We start from the raw sequence: 27,392 nt of genomic DNA on the forward strand, positions 1-27,392 counted from the left end.
CATTTTTTGCAAAGCATCAGTGCCTCCTAAGGATTCTGAAGGAAAGGGACAGTTTTAAATGCAAAGACATAAAAAAAACTGAGACGGGAAAACTACCACTTGTTAATAGAAGGAAAAACCCTGTCATCTATCTATCTATCTATCTATCTATCTATCTATCTATCTAAGAAATATAGCATATGGGGTTTTCTATTGCAGAAGAACACACCAGAGCTGGAATGACTTCAACATGTAAACAAGTTCAAGTTCCATCAGCACTGCTAGGCCTATTGTATTGATTTCAGATGCGCTTTAGCTTTAATATACTACTTTGAATCCTTCCAAGGTTTTCCTCTGACTGCCCTTGCCTTCTGAAGTTAGGTAGGAGGTGACCGGAGAGGGCCTTTTTAGTTGTGGCACCCAGAAGGTGGAATGCCATCCCCAGGGAGGTTCAGCCAGTGCCAAATCCATCTTCCTTTTGACACCAGGTGGCCTTTATATTTGGCTTCATCACCTGCATTGAAGGGGTTGGACTAGATGACTCTCGGGGACCCTTCCAACTCCACACTTCTATGATTCTAAGAAGACTCTGATTCCTGGTCCTTGGCGCCATTTAGGTTTCATTTCAAACCAAGCTTTTGGACTCCAGGTACCTTGGGAATGGCACTGTCTGTCCATTTACACAGTGCAATGTCATACAAAGACAGCACAGTTTTTAAAAATTCCAGGTAAATATCACACTAAACCAGACTGTCATGAGGAGTAAACGCAAAAACTGCCGTGCAGCCTTTTCTCATTTTAACCAGAATCTGTTCCGTGGTAAAGTTACATGCATCCTTTCCCGTAAAATAATTTCCTGCATAGTCCCACTGTCGGTGTTACATTTCTCTTTAGGAGATGCAGCACATTTAACAGTTAAATGTGTTCCCTTTAGCAGATGAAAGTGGAACCTGTTGTTCCTGCGCCGTCTCCCGTGATTCCGAGGCTGACGCTGAGAGTGGGGGCTGGTCAGGACAAGATGTAAGTATAAAATAAACCCCATTTGATAAAATCTTGGTGGTGGGTGGGCTGGGTACAGTGTCATCCCATTTGTTTATTTCCTCCTCCTGGCAAATCCAGTTTAATGAACTATTCCCCGATTTCTAATGAATATATTGCCTAGACAAACGTCCATCCTAATTGGCTTCCGTCATGATTTAAAATGTTTAATTTTGCAACCAAATAGAGCCTTTATACTCGTCAGGGGTGCCATCTCCAGTCATGCAGCCTGCATGCATAAATTCAGGGCTTCTGTTTGTCTCTCCCTGTACACAGACAAGGACACTAAGCAAGAGCTGTTACTTGAAAGACTAGGTGCCCAAGTGTTTTCTAGAAATGAAGTCTGGTGGTGCAGCCTTCCTCTGTGAGAGGGAAAGGAAATGTCTATGCCAGTGGTGAGGAGTTTCCAGCCCATCAGCCTAGTTAGCTTTTCCAGGCCATTTGGAGCAAATCCTGCTCCCCCTCCCAGTGGCCTGATATCGTATATGACGTCCAGTGCGAGAAAGTTCAAGCTCCCACCAGAAAATGAAAGCCACAGCTAAAAGCAAGAAGCTTCTGGAGCAAATGCAGGGTGCACCCTCTCAGTTCTTCCTTTGCGGTGTCCGCAACTGTCTTGCTTTTCTATTCTGCATAATTCACCCTTGTTCTTGTGTTGCAGAAAGAGGAGTATCCAAATTCTGCATGCCTCCCTTGCACCACATTCACACTGTCACGTACGGGGTTTGTTGTTGTTGCCACTTGGAAGTGGAATTATCCCCGCAGTCACACTGTACTGTGCTTCCAAAGGGCCGCACGGCTGCAGGGACAACCCTCCCTCCCTCCTCAATTCCAGGTTTGAGAGGAACACATTCCAGTCAGTGGGGGGGGGGCACACTTACCATGGTAGAGGGAGTTGTGCCTCGCTCCTGTCAGCAATTGTGCTGCAGCATTCTGCACCAACTGCAGCTTCCAGATCATGCGCGAGGGAAGCCCCACATGGAGTGCATTGCAGTAATCCAGTCTTGAAGTAACCAACACATGAATTACTGTGGCAAGGTTGTCCCAGGAATGGCCATAGCTGTTGAACCAGTCGCAGTTGGTAAAAGGCCTTTGTAGCCACTGAGGTTACCTGACCACCCCCAAACTGTGAACCTTCTCCTTCAGGGCAACTGCAACCCCATCCAGGGTTGGCAGCTGTCTCAATTTCTCAGACACAGCAACTGTTCACCCACAGTGCCTCCATCTTGCCAGGTTTCAAGATCGGCTTGTTGAGAACAAACTCCCTAAGGTAGCCTTACTTCCAGCTCAGGCCTTTTAGGGCAATAACCACCATGACGTGTAGAATTAACCTCTTGGTTTCTGTGCCTTTTTGCATCTTGTGTTGTCAGTATTTACAGAGCATCTTTCAACTTTGCCATTTCATTAGTATCTACGTGAGGAGGAGGCAACTGAAATGATGTAGAAACATCTCTTTTAAAAAATAACAATAAAGCTGAAAAGAAGCAGGTTGATTTGAGGGACTTATGCGCGCTACCAGAAGGATGGAATTGGAAATTCTTTGCACCAAATAAGCAGAGCAACATCACTGTGGCTCTGCATCCCTCAGACTGTTCCTATTAAGGTCCGTCAATCCTGTCTTACAGAGCCTTTCTGTACAGATAAGAACATAGCTTGCTTTTTCGGTATTTGGTCGTCTCTCTGAGACAAACAGCCAGCAAGAGATGGAGATTTCTAATTTCTAACATTTATTTAAAATGTCCATCTAAATTCCTGGCTTTGCTTCATCTAAATGGGTGCTTTGGTGCCCAGAGCAGGAGTCTCTGTTTTCACCCGCTTCTGCAATTCCCCTCCATATATGCCAATTGCCTATTTAAGTCTGTACTTCTTAGTTCTCCTTCCTTCTGTGGCCCCTAGCCTCTCTTCCCGCCTTCATCTTGGAGTACCGGTAACTTGCTCTCACAGGAGTGGAATTACTAAAGGTCTCTCTGCCCCTTCCTTTCCTGGTCACTTATTTCAGATCACATGTGATTCTTTCTCAGGAGCACCTATATACCTGGCTATTATGCTGTGGTATGAAAGATATGGGACGCGGGTGGCGCTGTGGTCTAAACCACTGAGCCTAGGGCTTGCTGATCAGAAGGTCGGCGGTTCAAATCCTCGACAGGGTGAGCTCCCGTTGTTCGGTCCCAGCTCCTGCGCACCTAGCAGTAGGAAAGCACCTTCCTGGCGGGAAGGTAAACGGCGTTTCCGTGCGCTGCTCTGGTTTGCCAGGGCAGGATATACATTTGATAAATAAGTTGCTACTCATTTACTCGTTTTATTAGGGGCACCTTTTCGATCAATCAATGAGGCAGTATTTTGTAAAATAATAGTTAACCATTTATGTATTTGGATAAGCAGCGGGTGGTATGCACCATCTGAAAATAGGCTTTTGTTTGTTTTCAACAGTTCCTTTTTTCATGCCCAAGAGATTGCTTATTCCAAGACTGTGCCTGCAATGATTCGTTGTATGCATCAACTAAAAACAGATAGAGTGCCTTCATTTCATAACTTCTGTCTTATCCACAAGCAAATGCATAAAGTTCATCAACTAAGTTTCATATAATCCCCCTGGAACAGCCCTTCTGTTTACTTTACTTCCCTGACCTGCTGTCTTCTAGGTGCAGTTGGACTCTTTAACTTCCACCAGCATGGGCATTTTCAGGGTTGGTGGAAATGGTAGTCCAAAATATCTGGCGAACACCAAGCTGGGAGAGGCTAACCTACTCCATTGCGTGAACCACCAGCAAATAAATATGCACTAATTTATTTAAAAACCGAATTTCCTTTGTAATAATTTAAATGCAGGTTTGGATCGCTAGATATTCAAATCTAGCCCTAGCAAAGTGTGGAGGACATGTTACAGGTAGGTAGCCGTGTTGGTCTGCCATAGTCAAAACAAAACAAAATAAAAAATTCCTTCCAGTAGCACCTTAGAGACCAACTAAGTTTGTTCTTGTTATGAGCTTTCATGTGCATGCACACTTCTTCAGATACATGCACACGAAATACCAAGAACAAACTTAGTTGGTCTCTAAGGTGCTACTGGAAGGAATTTTTTATTTTATTTTGTAGAGGACATGGTGGTTTCTTGCAAGTGCTTTGGCTGCACACTAAAACCAAGTGGAAAATAGATTATAATCAGAGCATTTCTATCTTTGTAGTAAACAATTACAGCAACACTTGCATAAATGCCACATTAGAAGAAATTTACTGGATTCCATTCTAATGCAATTAGAGCTAATTTTGTTCTTTAAATGAATAAAAGGTCAACCAGTAAATCTATTTTATCTCAAGCCCAGGCCTCAATAAATTGTTTTATTTAATTTATTGTGAAAGATCTTATCCTTAATGGATCTGGGACTTATTAGTTTGCTGGGTTTTAGAGAAATCTATGGCCGTTTTTTATATGATTTGAATGATCTGCTGGTGCATATGTGCATGTTTTCCTGTGTTATCAGGCTACAAGATCACTAATTCAGTCTCTTTGGGGAGGCATTTAAGATTGGTTATCTGGAAAGGGCTTGTGTGGACTTCTTGAATTTAAATTGCCAATAGATTTTTGAGCAACTAATGTGTATTGTTGTCACAAACTGGCTATTTTTTTAGAACTATTGTCTGATTAACCTTTTTGCCAGATATATTAATATTTCACACTAAGTCAATGTTTTTCTGCCAGTGGGATTTCTTTTGCATCCCCATTCACTACTGTAGTTAAAAAAAAATGTTTGACCCAAACAACTGGCCAGTTTCTGGTAGGCTACCAAATGATTACTGGGAATCTTGCAAAGAATTCTGGACTCAGTGGGTCTTGATGTAGCCCAATGAAGCAATCATTAAGCAAGAGTTCAGCATCCAATTTAGTTGTACAGTGGTACCTCGAGTTACAGGCGCTTCAGGTTACAGACACTTCAGGTTACAGACTCCGCTATCCCAGAAATAGTACCTCGGGTTAAGAACTTTGCTTCAGGATAAGAACAGAAATCGCGCTCTGGCAGCGCAGCGGCAGCGGGAGGTCCCGTTAGCTAAAGTGGTACCTCAGGTTAAGAACAGTTTTAGCATAAGAACAGACATCCAGAACGAATTAAGTTCTTAACTCGAGGTACCACTGTACTTTAATCATTGGTGTCAACCTGGCTCTCTCCAGATGTTATTGGACTTCAGCTTCCATTATTGACGGTGTTAACTGAGGGTGTATAGCAACATCTGGAGAGTGCCAAGTTGGACATGCCTACAACTGATCCTGTGCATTCTTTGAAAGCTTAAAGCACACCAGCTTGGAAGAACATGACCAGTAATGATAATGCATAGCATTTATATGACACTTTCAAGTAGTCAAAACTTTTCAGAAAACCTTGCAACAAACTTTGTAAGGAAGGTTGGGATTATTGTCCTCATAGTGCAGAGAGGAAAACTGAGGTTGAAAGAGAATTGCTTGACCAAGAGTGATTATTTATCACTGTAGCACAGTAATTTTTGATGCGCATACAGTGTCTGCTTCAATAGAGAGAAACATGAATAAGATCTGTGTGACTATGGTGCAGCTCTAGAATAAAATTTTACAAAGATTTTACAAAGTTTATGAAATATTTTAAATCTTTATATTTTAAATTTTAAAATGGATTTAAATATTTTAAATCCATATGACAATGTATGGATATTTCACAGCAATACAGTTTGATTTTGTCTTTTAGGGGATATATATATATATATATATATATATATATATATATATATATATATATATATGTCTATCTATCTATATACCGGGTATGCGCATTTCTGCATTGCGGTGTCTGCACAAAGTAGGAAATTTCACATGAGCAGAGCCTGAAATAATTTCACACCCTGTTCAGCAATTGCATTTGCCATGGTTGCAGTAGAGTTTGCTGTGGTCCAACACACAAAGTGTGACAGGTTGGCAGAGTGGACATGCACCAGGGGAGCTATGGCAAATTGCAGATCCCTAGCGCCTGCGCCCTAGAGTTTGAAGATATGGATTTACCAGAAGAGAAAACCCCCAGGGTGAAGTGGTGCTAAGGAACTATTAAGCTTTGAGAAGCTTTGACTCTGACTCAAAATGACCAAAACTGGGCAATACAAAAAGCAGGACAAACATAAGGGAGATAACTTGATCCTTATAGAGGAGCATATAATATTTTTGGGCGGGAGGGTTGTTTTAAAACTCAGCCTGTGTTACTGCTCAGGTGCTACAGAGAAGTGTAGTTGTAGTCCAGCGATTCTTATAAATTTAAAACACTCATAATTTGTCTTAGTATCCCTTCTTCGTCCTGGGCTCCTGGTGGGACAATGGTCCTCCTCTGAAAGGGCGAATAAGTAAGCCATTGTAAGGTTTCTTTTGAACTCAGTGTGCCATTTAGCGACAAGTTATTCAGACTTTGGTAATTTAGATTACTGGCTTCATAGTGTTTGCCCACAATAGCCAAATAATGGGGCTCATTAAGCTCCCTGTGTAGGCCTATCCAAATTGTGTTTGCCTCTAACCTTGGCTCTCCATGTGTGGCTGGGGAGGGGAGGGTTGGCTCTTTATTGACTTGTCAGGCAGCGGGATTCCGTTACAGGCCAAGCCGCCCACGACCCATTCCATTTAGTTCCTTGTTTTGTGGTGGGGAAACAGGTAAAGGGATCCCGCTGGAAGGCCCCTCCTCCTGCACGTTTTTATGAATCGGACCACTGTTTGCCGCGGTTAGGGCACCGTGACCAAATCTTCCACAAGCTGTAACGCAAGCAGGAGGGAGCTATTGTGGGACGCAGCTGCGGGCAGTGTTGGTTACCCCGCGAGACACTTCCCATTCAGCAGAAAGCTCTGGAGGAGAACTTGACTGTGGAATTAAATAGGAAGACAGGGAACAAGTGATACTTTGGGGTGGGGGGGGAAGAGAGAGAAAGCGGTAGAAGGCTTTAAGGCACAGCTGGGGCGGGAGACAGTGCGGACTTGGCAGCGAGTGTCTTCTGTTGATTACAAACCTAATGGCGAGCCCAATTATTGCACAAAGGAGCACTTAGCAGTGAATGGCTAAGCGCTAATGGTGGGATAACAGAATTGAAACTTTAGTGTGTCCCATTTTTCAGCCTTTCCCCTGGATCTCGAAAGGAGAATAGACTGGCTAAAAGCTACTTATTGATAGAATTTTTCTTCAGGCTGGCATCTTTTGGGGGGAGAAAAGGTGTTAAGCTGACAGATTGCGTGGTCCCAACATTTAGCATTGATTCGGTTCATTTTAATTTGTCTGCTTTGTGGCTGTTGTGATATATATCATTACCTTGCCCAGAGACTCCCAGGGATAAGATAAGTTTAAAATCTTCTCTCTTTTGTATATGTAGAAATGAGAGGAAGAGGAAATGAAACAGCACATTGAGCAATTTACGTATGGCTAACAGAAGTAATGGAAGGCTTGGGAATGTTCCTCATGTGTGGACCCTTTTTCCCTTCCTTTCCTAAAAACATTCAGTTGAGTGAACAGAAAGAGGCAGCAGACCTGGATCCGTTTCCTTTTGTCTGGCCTTTCCAGTGCACAGTGGGAGTGAATGCTCCTCATTGTAGGTGCTGTGCTGAGGGTATTAGCAAAGTCTGTCCTGTGTCATTGGTATTGAAAGTTCAAATAGACATCTCTGGCTGCTGGTCAATGGGCAGCTCTGTCTGTGTGATGTCTAAAAATGGGGTTTCTGCCTAACTCCTCTCATTCAAACGGTTACCTTTGAGATCAGGTTATCCTATATGCAAGTGGGAGCTTCTTTCAGTCCTGAAGAAAAGTAGATGTCTTATTCCAAGGGACTCCAGGGAGACCCATTTCTCAGAACAGGAAGGGCTGCTCTCCATGACTTGTAGACAAGAGGATTTGAACCTTATCCTCAGAATTATAGCTATCTACATGTATCCTTGGGGACGTGGGTGGCGCTGTGGTTAAACCACAGAGCCTAGGGCTTGCTGATCAGAAGTTTGGCGGTTTGAATCCCTGCGACGGGGTGAGCTCCCGTTGCTCGGTCCCAGCTCCTGCCCACCTAGCAGTTCGAAAGCACGTCAGAGTGCAAGTAGATAAATAGGTACCGCGGGAAGGTAAACAGCGTTTCCATGCGCTGCTCTGGTTCTTCAGAAGTGGCTTTGTCATGCTGGGCACATGACCCGGAAGCTGTACGCCGACTCCCTCAGCCAGTAAAGCAAGATGAGCACCGCAACCCCAGAGTCGTCCGCGACTGGACCTAATGGTCAGGGGTCCCTTTACATGTATCCTAAGGAGGGAGGGGAGATGCTATTGAGTGCTTAAGTAGAACATGGGCAAAAAAGGTGTAAAGTATAACTCTTTCACTCACCTCCACCACACTTTTGTTTACCAAATAAAATTTCCCAGTACAGATGGTTAGTTTACTCCAGGACATTATCAATGCTTAATCTCAGGGTCATGGGTTTGATCCCCACATTGGACGAAAATATTCCTGCATTGCAGAGGGCTTGGTGCCTTCCAACTCTGCAGATTCTATGGTTCTGTTATCTCAGAATGTATGTCAAGTAGCACATACGTTCAGATGCAGCATTTGGAAATAAAGGATATACTGTGAAAGCGAAGGTATGAGTGGGGGCAAATTATACTATGAGCGGTTTTCTTTCCATATTAATCCCAGTATAGAAATATCAGCAGTCTATATTTGTGGTAATGCATGCATATCCAAAGCTTGGGCAGGGGAGGGAAATTATTTTTATATATGTAGCTTATCATTAGCATCCATTATTACCAGTGTTCGAAACTCCCATTGTTCTAGGCTCATTTTGCATCAGGGAATTTCATTAGCACAAGTGGTTTCTGAGCTCTGGGCTCAGTACTGCACCTAAGATTTCAGATTAAAACTGCAGAGTGGAAGGAAAGGAGGACCTTTTTCTGCCTCCCCACTTCCAGCCACTCTCTGAGTCCAAAAAAAAAAGTAAAAATTTGGCATAATTGGAATTGCTTTAATTGGGAATTGTATCATTAATTTGCATTGTAATTTGATTGGTAATTGGAGATTTGTATTGGAAAATCAATAAATATGATTTATAAAAAAAATGAGAGAGACAGACAGACACACACACACACCCCCCATACACACACACAAATAGCAATGTGCTTTATTACTTCAGTCGTGTATTTTATTGGTTTAGCCTTTTATTCTATGCCTGTCTAGCTTTGCAGTTTGGTAACACACCAAAGTGAATGTAGCCCACCAACTGTATTTGGTGGTCCGCCAGGGCTTTTAAACGCCCAGCATTCCTGGGATTGCAAAAACAGGAGTTGCATCAATCCTCACTTGCCCCCCAAAATCTGTTCCTCTCTTGCATGATTCTGCAGCTACCTGAAAAAGTACATGTTTCCCCCTCTCCCTTAGATCAAATCTCTTCTCTAAATCCCATATTTTCCACATGGCCTTTGGCTTTAGCCCTTTATTCCTAGTTCCCTACTATAACCAACTTTTCATTGTGTGTAGTTGCATTTTCCCATCCCTTATTGCCCTTGACTCCCCTTCTTCATTATTGATTTTAGATGGTTTCCATCCTGTGTTACTTACAGGAACATTGACATGAAAATGATAGAATGAAATAATGTCATAAAGGATATAAAATAATGATAATTTCTATTCTTTAGTTGCTTTATCTGTGGGAACATTGTAGATTTCATCTCCAGGGGGGCACAAGTCTCGTTTTGGAATGATGCACCTATTCTGCGTTGTAGAGACAGTAGCAGAAAATGTCCCATCTTAATACAATTGTTCTTATGATTTCTACGTTAGCTGCTGAACACACCTGCTTAGTGCTGTACTTGCCTTCATTATTTCTTTTTTCTTGTTGTTGTTGTTGACTATGTATTGCCTATACATATATACTTACAAAAGTCCATAGCAGCAGTCATATAAAAATATCCGGTAGGCTGTGTTCAGCTCGGGGAATCATTTATTTGCCAGTCCTGAGAAAGTTATTCACACCTCAGTCGTTTTGCAACCAATTTCACACATTGACTTCTTTAACAAAGACAGAACATCCTGTTTTGTTTTGCCAACAACCTTCATCTGGATTGGGGCCTGTATACTTGGAGTTGGACTGATTGATACAGTCAGACGCTTCCACATTCAGAGTCAACTGGAACTTACATCAGAGGTCCATCTTTGTATGCCTGCTTTCGAGGGAGGTACAGAAGGTGTTGACTCTCTGTTTCTCGAATGCTCCCCCTCGGAAAGCACACCTGGTGCCATCATTGTCTGTTTTTAGACACCAGACTAAAACATTTTTGTTCACCCAGACTTTTGACCATCAATTTGGAGCTTACCAAGACATGTCTTTTGCCCATCTGTAGGGCTCCCCTTATGGTAGGAGGGAGATTGGATTTCCCCCTTTTTATAAATATTGATGGGTGGGCATTTTTCAAGTATTTTGTTTTTATTATTTTTCAACATGGCTTCAATGCATTCCATGTAATTTACATTCTGTTAATCTGCAAGTCACTTTGGGGACACTTCTTTCCAAAACAAATAAATATATTAAATAAATAACATCACTTCCCATTTTGCAGAAGTCTGCATATTATGCCTCGTGAGCAAGAGAACCAGGCCATCTTTTATTTCTAAGTAGATGTTTGCAGTAAATTATGCTGTTGTAGATAACGTTGCCATTTCCAGAAGGTTTAAATAATCACCCTTTTAGCTTTTTCCTGAAGGCAACCTGGATTTTAAGCGTGAGAACATGTCCCAGTGTTGATTTAGGTCCTCTTCCCTCCTTTTAATTACAGAAGCCACCGCACCAATTATGCCGCTGGGTTGTGTTAGGTGGGGGAGCAGGTGCAAAATTATTTTCATTTTGTTGTTGGGCAGTGACTCCCAAAGTGAATCCATAAAGACGTTTGAGTCATTGGGAAGAAAAGACCAATTACTTGGATGCAAGATTCTTTGATTCTGCTCTCTGTTGCACAAGAGTGACGGAGGCGCGCTTGTGTGTGATGTGTACATCTCAATTATAAAAAATAATAATAAATGAGAGAGCTTCAGGCAAGTTGAGACATATACCTGCCTGAGCACAGCTCCATGCACAAACGAGTCGGAGCCAACCAAACACTTAACCATGCCAAGGCCACAGAACTGAAGGTGGATGCCTGCAGGATTTCTTCATTACAAGCTTGGTGGCACAGGGAAGCGCTCTCCTGACATTCCTCCCTCAAATGTAGTTATGTTACCTACACCCTACCAATATGGTGTGGCCAAAGGTACTCAAGAACAGCTTGAAACATGTTTGCCGGTACACATCAGTGTTTCCTGCAGGGCAAACACAGTGTGGGCAACAGACAAACATACGCGCACATCTTTGGCTCCTTAGTTACATGTGTCTGGGAACCAGAATTGTGCCAAGGCCCCCAGCCGCATATGCAGAGGTGTGGGCAACATTCTTGTGCTTGCTTCAGAGAAACAACCAGAACCTGTTGTGCAGAGTTTGCATTCAAGCACAGTTTTATTTTTGAAAGGGCATCACACAGCAGGGGTATTTTATTTTACTTTGTAGGGGTACAGGATTGTGGTTTTCAATGTGTGCGGCTGGTCTTCACATGAAGACCTGGCAGACACTTGCAGGAGAACGGTGTCTCTCAGTTGACCCAACCTTCCTCCTCGATTTGGGTATGCGTTGCTGTTTTTAGCATGCAGGTGAGCTGCTGGGCCATCCCCAGGTACACTGGTGCCATCATTGTATTTCTTTAGGCATCAGACAAAAAACTTTCCACTGTTACCACATCTTTGGCCTTTAAGTATCTGTGGCCTTTTAGAAGTGGGTGGGATGCTTTTAATGCATTTCTCTTTCCTCTTGATTTTAACGTATCTAGGCAGCGGCGGGGAGTTGTCTGTATATTTGTTTGGTTGTAAGTAGCTTCAGGTTACCCGGTGAAAGATAAAGCAACTAACAAATCCTAATCATCACCATCCCCTGCCTCTTCCTGAGCAGTGCAAAAGAGAATCTGTGGGGCCCCTTTATTTGTACTTCCGTTGATAGTAAATAAGGCAGTCTCCATAGTTATTGCCCTGCTTATAGGTTGATGCAGATTTGGTGATGGTAGCAAATCAGTTGGGGGGTTGTTTTTCCTAGGCATCTTGCTTCCTTTGGGGTCCACCTCCCTTGAACCATAGGAATGTGGGAAGCTGCTATGTATCCTTGGTTCATTTATCCAGTTCACTGACTGCCAGTGGCTGCCCAAAGTTTCAGATGGTTGGGGACATTCCCAGCTGCACCTGGAGAAGATCAGAGATTGAACCAAATGCTCCACCATTGCGTTACCACCCTTCCCCAAGGACTCATGGTCTTCTACCACCTGCCCACCCTCTTATTGTCAGCCTACTTCACCCCAAGCCCATGTGGAGAGACAGTGTCATATCCCAAACACTTGACTTGTGTGAACAAGCATCCATGTTGTAGATAGCTGCTATTTTGGAGCTGCACTTTGACTTTTGGAAGCATACTTCTAGAATTGATCGCGTTCAGTTACAGGTGCTAGGTACTTTGTTCAGAATGGCTTTCTGCCTTTGACTTAAAGTTCAGTTCCCAAAGCATGAAGCAATCCCCTGTCTAGTTGGATGTGAGATAGAGTGCCATGCAAGTCTCAGAGGTCATTTCAATCAGAAAGCAGGACAAGAGCTTTATTGTGTCTTAAACAAGAACAGAACAGCAACAGGAAGCTCCAGCCCTTCACCCGGATACAACTAAGTCCATTGCCGCCTCGTGGCTAAAGTGTATAATGACACTTTCTACACATCTCTCCCTTTTGATTTAAAGAAAAGCAAGTTGAAACATCTGGTGATTCACACATTCAGTCACTCATATCTAAAAAAAAACTCAAATGTTTCTGAATAACTCAGCAGGAGTGAGTGACCTTCTGAGTAGTAACATTGCTGTTGGTCCTTCAGGATGCCTCTGGCAGAATCTCAGTAATAATCTTGGAGTTTGGGAAACTACTCATGCATTTGGTGATTGTACCTTTTCAGGAATAAGATGATGGTGTTGGGTTTCACTCTGTTGATCTCCCAACAGAATATTATCTGTGAGTTTCCTCATTTCTTCCATGTACTTGGAGTTTGTTATGGTCCGAATACTGTAGTTCTGACACTAAATTACAGCCGTTGTAGAAATGTTCATTACTTTTCCTGCCTAATCTGAAACAGCATTTTTCCCCTAAGTCAAGCCACTTTGGAATGAGATTTTTCTATGGAGTCGGAAGCCATGTTTGTATTTATTCTCTCATTAGCTACTGGATATAGCTCAACAGAATTGCTATCAGTAGGGTTGACCTGTAGCTTACATGAGAAATGCATGGGTCATTCTGTCTCTCTGAAGTCTGTCCAGCTCTCTATAGCTCACCTTTTGTTTGAGTTCAGTAGTAAAGGCCAGTGGTAATGTGGTGAAAATTGTAGGATATCTGGAACGCCTGGAATTCTGATCCTATAATAGGGTTGCCTGGTCCGTCTCAAGTTCATCCGGAGCACCAAAGCAAACAAAAGTTTTTTTTTCAGTTGAGCAACAACACTACAGCAGGTAATTCCAAGAAAAGGGCGTATATCAATATGCATTGAATAGTAATCAATAACAGCTGACTATTATTGGCATCCCGGATGCGCAATGGCCAGCTGTTGGCTTTTACAAGGCCTGTTGGGTAACAGTGTGGTGATTAAAGGTTCTATTTGTCTGTGTTGATCTATTTCTTCGGCAGTAGTCTCAAGATAAGATTTTGTTCTCTATGTGATTTCCAATATCAGGCCCCCATACTTTCTGCTTTGATACAGAGTAAGATTTCTTGAGGTTCTGGGCCTCCATGAATAGCCTGTTTTCAGTTGCTGATGAAAAAGCATGCACAGCATGGACAAAAGCCTTAATGTCCTCCTTTGACTTGTGTCTATTTGCATTGTGCAACTGTGTGATGAGGTGTCTGTTAATGACCAGCTTCTTTCTTATTAGAAGGCACACTGGTACTGTAATTGTGCTTGGTCCAGATCTTTCCCTTAATCAAGGTCAACAAGGATTCATGGACTTTGAAGAGTCTTCAAGAAGATAAATTGCATTGGTATCTGTAGAAGGCTTCACTTGCCCACACCCTAGGAAGATACCCCTTTTCAAGTAACGTTTTGTGCTTTTCTGCTTTAATGACAGTTATGGCTCAGAATGTGACTGTCATCATTCTAAACCTTGCACAAAAAGTAGCATTTCACTTTGTAGTTGCTTGCTTCAACAGTAACCATTGTAGGAATTGTTTGCATCATGAAGCTAAGACTGAGGTATCAAACCTCGTTTCCTATTTCTTTGTAAAGGCAGCCTCTTGCTTTAGTAGACACGCTAGATTTCAGTAACAGGTTTAGTGATTGTGCCTCTGCAGAGAAAGACACCGTGCCATTTTCCCTTAGTCTTATTAGAAATCCATTGGTTCATAACTTGGACTTCTGGCTTCTTCTTCTTCTTTGGTGATCATTCGTAGCCAAGTAAGATTGTCTTCCATAAATACGGTTTTAACAGTGAGTCCGTAAGTGACTGTGGAGGCCAATTCTGGATCCACACATCCTTCCACAGTGGGGACATTGGTTTCCAGGCAGGAGTTGATCACGGTGTGCCTTCCTCCCTTGCGTCCTGAGTTCGAGCGTCTTCAAAGCCCATGGCATCTTTGGTAAAGGCTGTTCTCCAATTGGAGCGCTCGCAGGCCAGTGTTTCCCAATTGTCGGTGTTTATACTACTTTTTTTTTATTTGCCTTGAGACAGTCTTTAAACCTCTTTTGTTGACCACCAGCATTATGCTTTCCATTTTAAAGTTCAGAATAGAGTAGCTGCTTTGGAAGACAATCAGACATCCGCACAACATGACCAGTCCAACGAAGTTGATGTTGAAGAATCATTGCTTCAACACTGGTGATCTTTGCTTCTTCCAGTACACTTCTGGCATAGTCATGTCATAGAAGGCTAGAAGACACATCAATCAGGATGCTAGAGAAGAAATTTATCACCTCTCTTAAACAAGAAGAGTGGAAGCAACAGGAAACTTCTGGCGCTACTCAGGAAATTGGCCGCTGCCACCTAGTGACAAAGCCAGGGGTGTGAAACAAAATGGATTCTGTGGGCCATTTTAACAGGTGTACAGGACCTCATATGATCTTAGGTGGTTGCATAGGCTTATCTTCAGTCTTAGCACTAAGCACCACAATGCTAAGGTAAGTCTTAGTGCTGTCGTGCTTAGTGCTTTGACCGGAGAGAAGATATTCCTTATCTCTTACCTTAGTGCTTTGATCAGAGATAACAGGTCTCCACACCTTATATATTATGTCAGGGGACTAATGCGTTGGTGTGGTTTGGCCAAAATGGCCTCACGGGCCAAACTTAGTGACTTATCAGACCTAATTAGGAGTATGGGTTTGAGGTTCCCTGCTGCTGCACTAAACTATATAATGTCACTATCCACAAAGGCAGACATGCACAGCTAATTCTTTTTGTGTATTTGGTGTTGATAACTATCGAAATAGGTCCTCGAGAAGTCATTTCTTTGAGTCTTTCTGAATAATCAAAGCACGCCCCAAACCCATTTTTTTTCCTTTGCACAAGACTCCCACAAGTCACCTTTTCAGTCACGACAGTAGCTGCATTTTCCCATGTAAAAGCTGTTTACTTGCAGAGCACTCAGAAAGTGCAGTGTCCATGGAACAAAATCATACTCTTGAGAATTGTGGGCAGTGTGAGAAACAAATGCATATTTACTGTGCAGTGAACTCTTTTTTGAAAGACTGTAAGTGGGCCTCATTTGGACAGAGTTTTGAGAACCCCTCGCTTACTAAGGTATGTGGCTTGCTAGTGTGGCTAAGTACACGAGACCACTATTTATCCCCCATTTGCCCTAATCTATATAGCTTTTCAATCTGTGCACATGTAAGTTATATATTAAATCAGTGCCAGCTTTGGGTAATCTTTTAGGGCACTTTCTGTGGTTGTAGAGAGCTGGGTTGAGGTATCATATTTAAGAAAGAGCACTGAGATTTTGAAAAACATAGTGGTTTTGCAATTTATCCCCGCAATTAGATAAGCTCAGTAATAAAACTAAGGTAAATGCATGTCTTTGGATTCCAGCATCAGTTGATTGAAATGAGACTTTCATAGCTGTGGTGTTAAGGAATATTGCAAACATTCAAACTGCTTTGGTCACACTGGTGTATGATCTCCAGTGGGTGTGTGTAAGACATTGAGGGCAGAATGGATATAGGAAAGGCCTTGCCCACAAGCACACATTTACAAAGTTACATGGGTTTCTATTTAATCCAAATAATGACCACAGAACAGAAATAATAACAGAAGATGAGTAAAATTACAAAGCTGCCACAGTTCTTTGCACAGAATTTAGACTTATTTACTTACTTAGATGCAGTCGAAATATATAAAAAAATAAATAATATTATCCAGTAGCACCTTAGAGACCAAGTAAGTTTGTTCTTGGTATAAGCTTCCGTGTGCATGCACACTCCTTCAGATGCAGATCTTTAGATGCAGATCTCAAATATTTCTCAAGGGGGGGGCACATCGTTTACGCCTTTTCGGTAATGCCTCACACTTGCGCTTGTGGATCACAGCAGCCTTTCAGGCCTGGGAATCAAATCTGACTTTCAAAAGCTGCTTCCTTTTTAGCGTTTGTGGGGTGACACTCTCCCCACCCCCGTTTATTTTCATCAGTCATGATGCTTTGGGCCTGCAAAGGATGAGATTGAAATCAAATAAATTGCTTCCAAAGATAGGAAATTATTTCACATCTCAAGAGTCTTGCTGTGCCTCAGATGCAGCATGTCACGGCTTGCGTCTGTGCAAGCCAATTACATCCCAAACAATTTGCCTGCCTGCCTACCTACCTACCTACCTACCTGTGGCATCATAATGACTGGTAGAACTCGCTCTGCCTTTGCAGGTTTAAGGCTTTGCCTTCCCTGGGAATGTGTCGTGTGGGGAGTCCCGTTCTGTAGAATGGATTGAAAGTTCCAAGTCCAAGCTGAATATGATAATAACAATCTGCCCTCGGCTACTTTGGAAAAAGACTGCGCTCAGATTTGGTGTGCCATGACGGGTAGTGTTTTTTGGCTCTGGAGCCAGGCAGCGCAAGACAAATGTCAGCCTAAGGCAGGTGTGAAACTGGGCTTTATTTCACCCGGGTCAAAGACCCGGATTGGCACACACCCCACACTCATTTGCTTATGTACACACACACACACACACACACACAGGCTGGGAGCTTCAATGGCACCCCTCTGGAGGCAAAAATCAACAACCAACCAGCAACCCCCCCCCAAAAAAAAAATCGTTACAGCACTGTCCAAGGTAGCCATAAGGAAAACCATCCACTTTGTTTGGAATATTAGGCTATTATCTTGTGAATTTGTTGGGGAGGATAAGAGGGCACCTCAACGCAGCAGTCGTGATGCACACAGAAAGGGTGCCCTCCCATGCTGGGTGCCCTCTTTGGTGAGCGTGGCAATGTTCTGCATGCGCAGAGGGGGAATCCCCCAAGATGGCGGTGGGAACGCCCTTGCGTACATAGAGCTTTCAGTAGTACCCAGTGACCATAAAGCGTTTTGTCTGATACCACAGCGGAAATGTATGAAAAAGAAATATCCACACTCCTGTTTCACAAACTTAGTTGGTCTCTAAGGTGCTATTGGAAGGATTTTTTTTTATTTTGTTTCGACTATGGCAGACCAACACGGCTACCTGCCTGTATCCACACTCCGTTGCAGCGTTGGAAACTGTGCTGCTTGTGTTCCAGTACCCCCTTTTTCAAGAAAAACAATGAGAAGTATACTTGGAGCAAGGCCGTCTCCTTGCCAAAGCCTTTCTCCCATTCCCACATCACAGGGGAAGGGAGTGGTATGTGTGGTACCTTGTTAACTTTGGGTTGATGTGGTTGCTTGGGAGACTCATCCCAAGAAAGCTTCAAGGCTTTTCTCACATCCACCTCCATCGTTCTGGGGTGGTGATTTTTGTTGTTGTTAATTTACTTTTTATCTCTTAATGAAGGGTATCGTTGTGTCAGAATAAACACTGCCTGGAAAAGCAACCCATCAAGGAGCTAATCTGTGATTGCAATGCTTTGAGCAGATTCTGTGTGGGCCTGGTTGGTTTTGTGGTTGTTGTTTTTTTCGTTTTTAAAGGAATTGTCACTAACTGCACATTGAGAGATCCCCATGCTCACTCCTACCGGTTCAGAAAGAATGTGGCATGGTGACATGTTTGGAAAGCAACAGCGTTTTTAATTGGGGGGGGGGGGTCTCTACCTTCGCCATGAGTTTTACTTTAAAAATGAAAAAGGCCATAGTCCTCACGACTGCAAACTACACATGATGTGGATGTTATCTGCTGAAGGCTCTGGAAGCCAGGATAGTCTGTGGAACAGTTTTATGAGTTTGAAGTAGAACGTGTAGCATTTTAGCCCTTTTGCAGATCTCAGTCCCTCCCTCTGGTCTTTAGCCAGCCAAACGTCTTCCATTTCCAGTTATTACCATAATTCTTGCAAAGAAAAAGAAAAGGAACGTAAAATAAGCAGCGACAATTAAAATAGTGCATATGAGCACTCTGCATAATTTTTTTTGTTCTTTGTATTTGTGTTGGACAATATGTACAGTATTGTACACCAGTGTTTGGGAAGGTGATGCAGCTTGGGGGTTCTGACTGGAAGCTGTTTTTATCTGCAAACCATCTCTGCTGTCGGTGTGCGAGAACTTTCTGCCTACATATAAAATGAGCAGCAGAATAATCTCCACAGAAAAACGGAGTATGTATGGGAGCTGCAATCCACAGACGTGGACATTATTGGGTTTGCTGTAATATTTATTATGTTTATTTCAGAAACTCTGTGACAGATAGGATGCACCATTATGATGAATTAAGGTAGTTTTTAAAAGGGGGGGGATAATTATGTATAAATTTTGTGAGTATAAGCCCTAGGACTGAGGCCTGGTTCAGATGTAGCAGGAAACTATATATTTCCCTCTCCTCCTCCTCCTCTTTTTCATGACCCTCACGGGGTTGTAGTGAGGATGAAATGGGGAGGAGGAGAACCATGTACACTACCACATAACACTGGTCCTGAGAGATCTACATTGGCTCCCAGTACGTTTCCGAGCACAATTCAAAGTGTTGGTGTTGACCTTTAAAGCCCTAAATGGCCTTGGTCCTGTATACCTGAAGGAGCGTCTCCTCATCGTTCAGCCCGGACACTGAGATCCAGCGCCGAGGGCCTTCTGGCGGTTCCCTCATTGCGAGAAGTGAGGTTACAGGGAACCAGGCAGAGGGCCTTTTCGGTAGTGGCACCCACCCTGTGGAACACCCTTCCATCAGGTGTCAAGGAAATAAGCAGCTATCCTATTTTTAAGAGACATCTGAAGGCAGCCCTGTTTAGGGAAGTTTTTAATAATTAATGCTGTATTGTTTTGACATTTGTTTGGGAGCTGCCCAGAGTGGCTGGGGAAGCTCAGCCAGATGGGTGGGGTACAAAAAAATTATTATTATTATTATTATTATTATTATTATTATTATTACCTTGAGATCCATGCAAGATAAAGGTGGCATATGAATATAATGAGCAAATATATAAATAAAGAATTTATAGACCAATAGTAAGGGTTTATAGACCAAATCGGCAAACAGTGCAGCTCTCTAAGTGGAGGTGTCCAATGCTGTCAGGATCTCCTAGGCAGTGTTCCCCAACCTTGGGCCTCCAGCTGTTTTTGGACTACAGCTCCCATCATCCCTAGCTAGCAAGGCCAGTGGTCAGGGATGATGGGAGTTGTAGGCCAAAAACAGCTGGAGGCCCAAGGTTGGGGAACACTGTTAGGGTATAGCCTCAGAGGGAACATTTTAAAAATGCAACATAGATGGTACTTAACACCTTGGAAACTTTCCAAGATGTATAAAGGTATCTTAGGTGATTGCTGGAGATGTGGAGAAAAATCAGGCACTTTTACCATATGTGTTGGCAATGCAAGAAAATTGAGGTGTTTTGGGAGGGCATCCATATAGAATTGCAAAAACTGGTAAAAATCTCTTTCAATAAAAAAACAGAAGCTTATCTTCTGGGAATTACGGACTTGAACTTTCCTTTTTTAAAAAAAGGATATCTTTTATACGCTACAGTGGCAGCAAGAGTCCTAATTGCTGCAAATTGTAAATCTGATAAACTTCCATCTATGCAGGAATGGATTCAAAGATTGATTGAATATGCGGAACTAGACAGTTTGTCTGAAAAAATAAAAACAAACCAATACAGGTATTTGTATCCAAATGGGAAGTCTTCAAAATATATTTGAAAAATAATTACAGTAGCTTAAACTCTGTTGTAGCATTTGATTAACTTCAGTAGTAGCTTTAAGAATGATGTGAGATCTAAGATAAATTAAGATGCAGTTAAATTATGATAATAGTTTGTATCAGCAACAAGTTTGTGTACTTGAATTAAGGGGTAGATGGGAAGTCATTTGTGTCTTTGAGTCAGTTTGTATTAAGTCTTTTTGTTTTTTATGGTATAGGTCTTATGGGTGTTTTTCCTTTTTCTTTGTGTATTATAAAAAACCAAAAATAAAACCCTTCTGTCACCAACTTTGCTGCGGCATTCTGCACTGGCTGCAGCTCCCAGGTGAAGTGCATGAAACACAGCTCATTGCAGTAATCCAGTCTTGAAGTCACCCATGCCTGATCTACTGTGTCAGGCTCTCCTGGTCCAGGATCTGTTGCAGCTGTCATACCAGGTGCAACTGGTAAAAGGCTCTTCTAGCCCCAGAGGCCATCTGGGCCTCCGGTGGCAGAACTGGGTCCAAAAGCACCCCCAGACTGCACCCCTTCGGAGTGGGGAGAGGAGTGCAGACCTGTCCAGAGCTGGCAACTAATTTCTCAGACACAGGACCCATTCACCCACAGTGCCCCTGTCTTGTAAGGATTCTAGATCAGCTTATTTTCCTTTCTTCCATCTCACCACTGCCTCCATGCACCACTCCAGGCCCTGCACGGCCTCTTCTGATTCAGTGTTATGGAGGAACAGAGCCAAGTGTTGTCAGCACACGAATCGTGCTTTGCCATAAAGCTTCTAATGACTGTTCCCGCTGGCTCCATGAAGATATTAAACAGCACTGGGTATAAAATAGCAGCCTGCAGCACCCCATGGCATAACTGCCAGGGGGCAGAAAAGGACTCTGTCCTGCAGGTAGTACCAAATCTGGTGTAATGCAGTGCTCCAGTTGTGATGGCCTGGGACTCGGGCTTGGAGCCGGAGGAGTCGCAGCCTGCACCGGTCCCTCTGCCTGGGACATCGGCTGAACCAAGTCGGGGGCCTGGTCCTGAGGAGCCTCAGTCTGCTCAGCCTCCCCTGCAACAAGACTCAGCTGAGCTGAGTCTAGGGCCTGAGTCTGCCTTGGTTCCAGATGCAGGGGATACCTCGTTGCCATCAGCCGGGTCGTCACCAGGAGCTGGCCCACTGCCAGCTGGGGCTGAGGCGGCTCCTGGGTCCTGTAACCCACAGGCATTTCCCAAGCTGCAGAGACTCAGGGCTGATAGAAGGAGAGACCTGAGTACTCGCAGGAGGAGTGCTCGCCTCCAGGTGAGGCGAGGGAATGAGTCGCCAGGGGATCGGGGCTGTCTGTTACCCCGTTCTAGATAAAAGGCAGCCAGACCCCGCCCCGGGTTGCGGGAGCAACATTGTTGGTCACTCGTTCCTGCTTGAGACCTGCCTTGCTTTCCTGCCTGAGCTCCTGACCTGCCCTGCCCTGGTTCCCTGCCTGCATACCTGTTCCTGACTTTGCCTGACTCCCTGCCCTGCCCCCAGCTTCAGCTACTATGGACTGTCTCTATGCTGAATCTTTGACCACGGACCGGACTTTGACCTCGCCTCTTGGGTAACCCACGGGACCAGCACACCAATTACCATTCCACGGACCTGGGTCAGGAGGATGCTGTGGTCAATGGCATCAAAAAGCTGCGGATAGATCAAGAAGCAGGAGCAAGGTTGTCTGTCAGGGAGCCCCGGGGCAGCTCAGTCCCGTGGCACTCAAGGCAAGATCAAAGGAACCTTATTTATCATCATTAGACTTGGCTCTGTCTCCTCCTGCATGTTGCCACACACACATCCTCTGCCTTCAATAGGATGGTGAGAGTCACCATCTCCCTCTGAGATTGCCCCATCGCAATCAAATGGCGTAAGCCAAAACCATTTCTCTGCCTGCTGTGCCAGAGCTTCATTAGCTGAAGGGAGTGGTGGCCAGGCTGCATTGGGTGCTCTTCGTAGCACAGATCTTGGATGTGATACCTGAAACAAACAGGCCAGGCCTGTTGTTGTACACATGTTTGAAACCTGCACTTCACACAAAGCCAGTCAATCACTTCCCTGTTAGCAAAATTGGGATTTGAACCTTGCGGACATGCAAATCAAAAGTTGGGCATGGGAGAGTGCAGAAGTAGGTCCCTGCACATGGGGAGAAGTGAGCAGGTGTGCAGGAAAATGTCATAGAACCCCTTGACTTCCACTACACCCCAGAAAAGTGACTAAGACCAAAAGCTGTGCATGCATGTTGCCTTCATGCTGCCAAAGAACTCTTCCAGCAAAGAGCAGGGAGGTTCAAGCTCTCGTTGGCTGAGTTTGGAGCTTAACAGACTGCAGGGAAGCGAACTGGGTGCTACTTGCTTACCTTTAGCCTGGGACCTGCACTATGGGGAGGGAGGGATTGAGCTGGAAGCAGGTGCAGCCTCAGGTGTGCACCCATCCAGCCCACATGCCTCCCTTAATAAGCTCCTTTAAACTGCAAGGGGGGAAAGATTCCTTGCCATCTTTCGGATCTGGGGTGGGGAGGAATGGGCCTCAAAGAACATGCACCTTCCTGAAATTATTTCACTTCGTTTGTGTTCTAAAACGCAAATTGGGTTCACTTCCAAGCATGATGGTGTGCACTCATATGCTCCTCCGAGTACACAGTCAATTGCAAACAATGCAAGGCTGACTCTTATCAACATCGGAGTGCAGGTGCTAACCATCTCCACTGCATTGTTTTCAACCAAATTTGCACATGGCTGAGTGTTACAAGCAGTTTGGTGCAAGTGTTATTTGTTTACAGTGGTACCTCGGGTTAAGAACTTAATTCGTTCCGGAGGTCTGCTCTTAACGTGAAACTGTTCTTAACCTGAGGTACCACTTTAGCTAATGGGGCCTCCCGCTGCTGCCACTGTGCAATTTCTGTTCTCATCCTGAAGCAAAGTTCTTAACCCGAGGTACTATTTCTGGGTTAGCGAAGTCTGTAACCTGAAGCATCTGTAACCTGAGGTACCACTGTATATGCATTTGCACTTTACAAATAGCAGGTAGCAATCCCTAACCCCTAAGAAACTTTCAATCTAAAATAGACAGAGTGATACAGTGAGGGGAAAGGGTGTTCAAGTCCTTCTCAAAGTAGTAGATTCAAGTAGGTAGCCGTGTTGGTCTGACTCAGTAGAAATATATATATATAAAATGTCCAGTAGCACCTTAGAGACCAGCTAAGTTTGTTCTTGGTATGAGCTTTCGTGTGTATGGTATCTGAAGAAGTGTGCTTGCACACAAAAGCTCATACCAGGAACAAACTTAGTCTCTAAGGTGCTACTGGACAATTTTTTTATTTTTTTTATATACTTCTCAAAGTAAAGGTAAAGGGACCTCTCACCATTATGTCCAGTCGTAGACGACTCTGGGGTTGCGGCACTCATCTCACTTTATTGGCCGAGGGAGCCGGCGTACAGCTTCCGGGTCATGTGGCCAGCATGACTAAGCCACTTCTGGTGAACCAGAGCAGCGCACGGAAATGCCGCTTACCTTCCCGCCAGAGCGGTACCTATTTATCTACTTGCACTTTGACGTGCCTTTGAACTGCTGGGTTGGTAGGTGCAGGGACCGAGCAACGGGTGCTCACCCCGTCACGGGGATTTGAACCGCCGACCTTCTGATCGGCCCTATGCTCTGTGGTTTAGACCACAGTGCCACCTGCGTCCCTCACTTCTCAAAGTAGTCACACTAACATGAATAAACCTAAGTTAGCCATGCCCCTTAACTTCAGAGGGTCTTCTCTGAGTAGGACTAGTGTTGACTACCGCCCTGTGTGATCATGTCAGCTATATGGCTTAGTTACAATAAGTCCTAGGGACTAGGGGGACAATCTACAATCATCCTGGGAAATGTGAGTCTTGAGGAGAGGCTTGAAGGAATTGAGGCAGGAGGCATTTCGAGAGGCAGCTGCAGGCAGAAGGAGCAGTATGGGAAGATTGGTGGAGCTGTTTCAGGCAGCAGGAGACCTTTGGGTGGCTGAGGGAGGCTGGTGTAGATACATAGCATATGCACTCAGTTGCACACATCAAGTACATTGGCATATGCAGCAGACCTCTTTCACACAGTTGTAATATTGGTTGATCGCCACCTAGCATTATCAGTTTTGTAAGTTGCGTTCATGATGACACCTGACTACGTAATTTAAATTTCTGTAGCATTTTTCCTGTAACCAAGATGTAATTAAGCTGAGCTTCTGCCTTTTCCCCAAACATATTTAGATCTTTCTGGCTGTACCCCAACAGCTCAGGCAGATTACATTGAAATCTTACCTTCATGTATCCTATCAGGCAGCTTCATAGATTGCATTAGGTTGAATTGCCCAATCCCCATCCACTCAGTTGGTTTTGTAAGTGAGTTCTGCATGTCGGTCTTCCACATCAGATGCAGCACCCTGTTTCACTGTTCTCCAGACTGTTGCTTGAAAGTTATATTATCAAGGCCGAAAACATGCTGCACAGCCAACTAGCATGCATACTAATGACTGCTCAAAATGTATTTCCGTACTCTATTCAAATTTACCAGGTGCTGAGGACCAATCTTGGACCTTGAGCATGAAGTTCACTGTAGACACTGGCTACTCACTATAGATATCAGGAATCCCAGAAGGATAGGATGCCTGTTGAATGCAATTTGCTCTGTGTCATTTGTTGTTGTTTAGTCGTTTAGCCGTGTCCAACTCTTTGTGACCCCATGGACCAGAGCACGCCAGGCACTCCTGTCTTCCACTGCCTCCTGCAGTTTGGTCAAACTCATGTTGGTAGCTTCGAGAACACTGTCCAAACATCTCATCCTCTGTCATCCCCTTCTCCTTGTGCCCTCCATCTTTCCCAACATCAGGGTCTTTTCCAGGGAGTCTTCTGATTGCTAATTTATCTGTCTATGTAATTTATATCCCGCTTTCCCTCTCGAGTTAGGCACATCATAGCAACTAATGCTGAAGCTCTCACACAATTTTAATAAGAATACAGCTTGGAATCTCCACTTCCCCCCACCCAAAGGGAGTCATGCTGTCGTGTCTACTAAAGATGATGGTCTCTGTTGGAGCTTTCTTGGAGAAGGCATTCCACATTGAGAAAAGTCCTTCTCTTTCTCTTTGCTTGTCTAGTATTGTTCATACCTGTGAATGAATCTTCCTCCTTAGCCTAGAATTTGCAGAGCACTGTTGTTTGCTGCTGCTGCTGTTTTGGCAGGGCAGTGGGGAGCACAAAATGCCTTCTGCTTTCAAAACTTGACAGCAGCATAACTACCGTATTTTCCAGCATATAAGACGACTGGGCGTATAAGACGACTCCCAACTTTTCCCGTTAAAATATAGAGTTTGAGATATACTCGACCGCAGATTCTCCACCCGGCGTATAGGACGACCCCCGACTTTTGAGAAGATTTTCCTGGGTTAAAAAGTAGTCTTATACGCCAGAATATACAATATAACTTTTTGTGGTGGGAAGATATGTGTGCAAATGCCAGAGCTGGACAACCATCTTTTATATCTTTAGATGACAGATGAAAACATTTCTCTGTAACCAGGCCTTTGGCTGATCTAACATTCCATGGCCTTTTAAATGTGTTCGTGGGTAGGGGGTGATTGGTTTGTTCTTGTTTTATTATACATTTCGTGTTCTTATTTTGAATTTTAATGCTGTGAACGACCCTGTGATCTTCGGATGAAGGGCGGTATACAAATTTAATAATAATAATAAAATTCCCTGGATGCAGGTCTAAGGTGGAAGATTTTAGCCCCACTGTACTTTAAGCTGCACAGGAGAATAGCTGCAGTGTAGTCTTGTCAGCAAGAGTTAGTTGTGTCATTAAAGGATCCCTTATCCCCTTTTAATGAAAATATTCCATGTGCGTTGGTAGGCATTGTTCTGTTTACTTCCTCGCAAAACAAAAGTGGGATTTTGAGTCATATTGAAAATCCAAAGCTGAGTTAGTTCAGCATATCCTCTGGTATTTTTATGCACAGCTACTACTACTACTAGTATTTATTGATATTGGAGTGTATCAATGCTATTAGACCCATTGACATTGATAGGCACGACTAACTTAGGCTCATTAATCTAATTTAGCTGGAAATAACCTATTATTTATTTGTCCTTTGGGCAACCCATGTTGACTGGAAATGCTGGTTTGTATGTGAAATGGCAACTCCAGTCTGCTTCCTTGTCTTCCTTCAGTTCATGCTTGGGATCTTTTTCGTAGGCAAACGTTGCAAAATCCGCATCGTTGCCCTGCTAGCTAAGCTTTCGGAATCAAGACAGGATTGGGTGCTTGACATAAGCTCATTCTGATCAGCTAAACGAGTTGACCGTTCGCTTGTAATCTTTTGATATGGCCTTTGTCTTGATAGTTATTTTGATAGGCTGCTGGTTCTGTAAGCTCCACCCTAGACAAATCTTGTGGGTTCTCTCCTCTCCCCCATCAGTTGTGGTTTTCTCTTCCATTTGGTAACTTGTCTGCCTGTTGCCGTGTAGGAAACAGTTGTCTATAAATAAATACTGATTGCATCAATCCTCTGCCAGCGCAGTGCTTTACTTCTAGTGTATATTTACCATAACACCCTGTGATGGATTCCAGCGAAGGCAGCAATTAATATCTGGGTGCTGATTATACATTATTGATCCTAAACAGAGACGACTGCTTTCATAGTCATCTGATGGTAGCCATAATGCAGATTTTTCAAATTTTATTTATCATGTGACTTTGGGGACATTTTGATATAGAGCACCAATAGTGAGTTCTCCAGCCTGTTCCCCTGTTTTAGGAGCAGCTTTTCCGTTCAAAAATACCCTCAAAGCAGCGTGAAAAAGCAATAAAATGCAGTTTTAAAAATCGGCAAGATTTAAGCAAGCAAATTTTCAGTATTGATTATTTATGTTCCCTCTCCCTCCCCTCCATATTGGCGGAGTTTTGTCGAGGCTGCTAGCTTTTCTGGTGGATTTTGCTCCTCTTGCTCACCCCAAACCCATGAAATGCAGCAGGGTTCAAGTC

The 27,392-nt window shown here is 43.7% G+C and overlaps 1 protein-coding gene across 3 annotated transcripts in view; it reads left to right on the plus strand.

Annotated features, from left to right (window-relative positions):
• TAF3 (TATA-box binding protein associated factor 3) overlaps window positions 1-27,392 on the plus strand; it is a 131,626-nt gene that overhangs the window by 95,681 nt on the left and 8,553 nt on the right. For 2 of the 3 annotated variants that reach the window (XM_033163001.1, XM_033163002.1), the window contains one exon: window positions 914-999. In XM_033163001.1, the coding sequence (XP_033018892.1) occupies window positions 914-999 (86 nt within the window). The remainder of the gene's footprint in view (window positions 1-913; window positions 1,000-27,392) is intronic. The other variant, XM_033163003.1, reaches the window with a different exon arrangement.

The sequence above is a fragment of the Lacerta agilis genome, chromosome 10, assembly GCF_009819535.1.
Source record: "Lacerta agilis isolate rLacAgi1 chromosome 10, rLacAgi1.pri, whole genome shotgun sequence".
Classification (NCBI taxonomy): Eukaryota; Metazoa; Chordata; class Lepidosauria; order Squamata; family Lacertidae; genus Lacerta; species Lacerta agilis.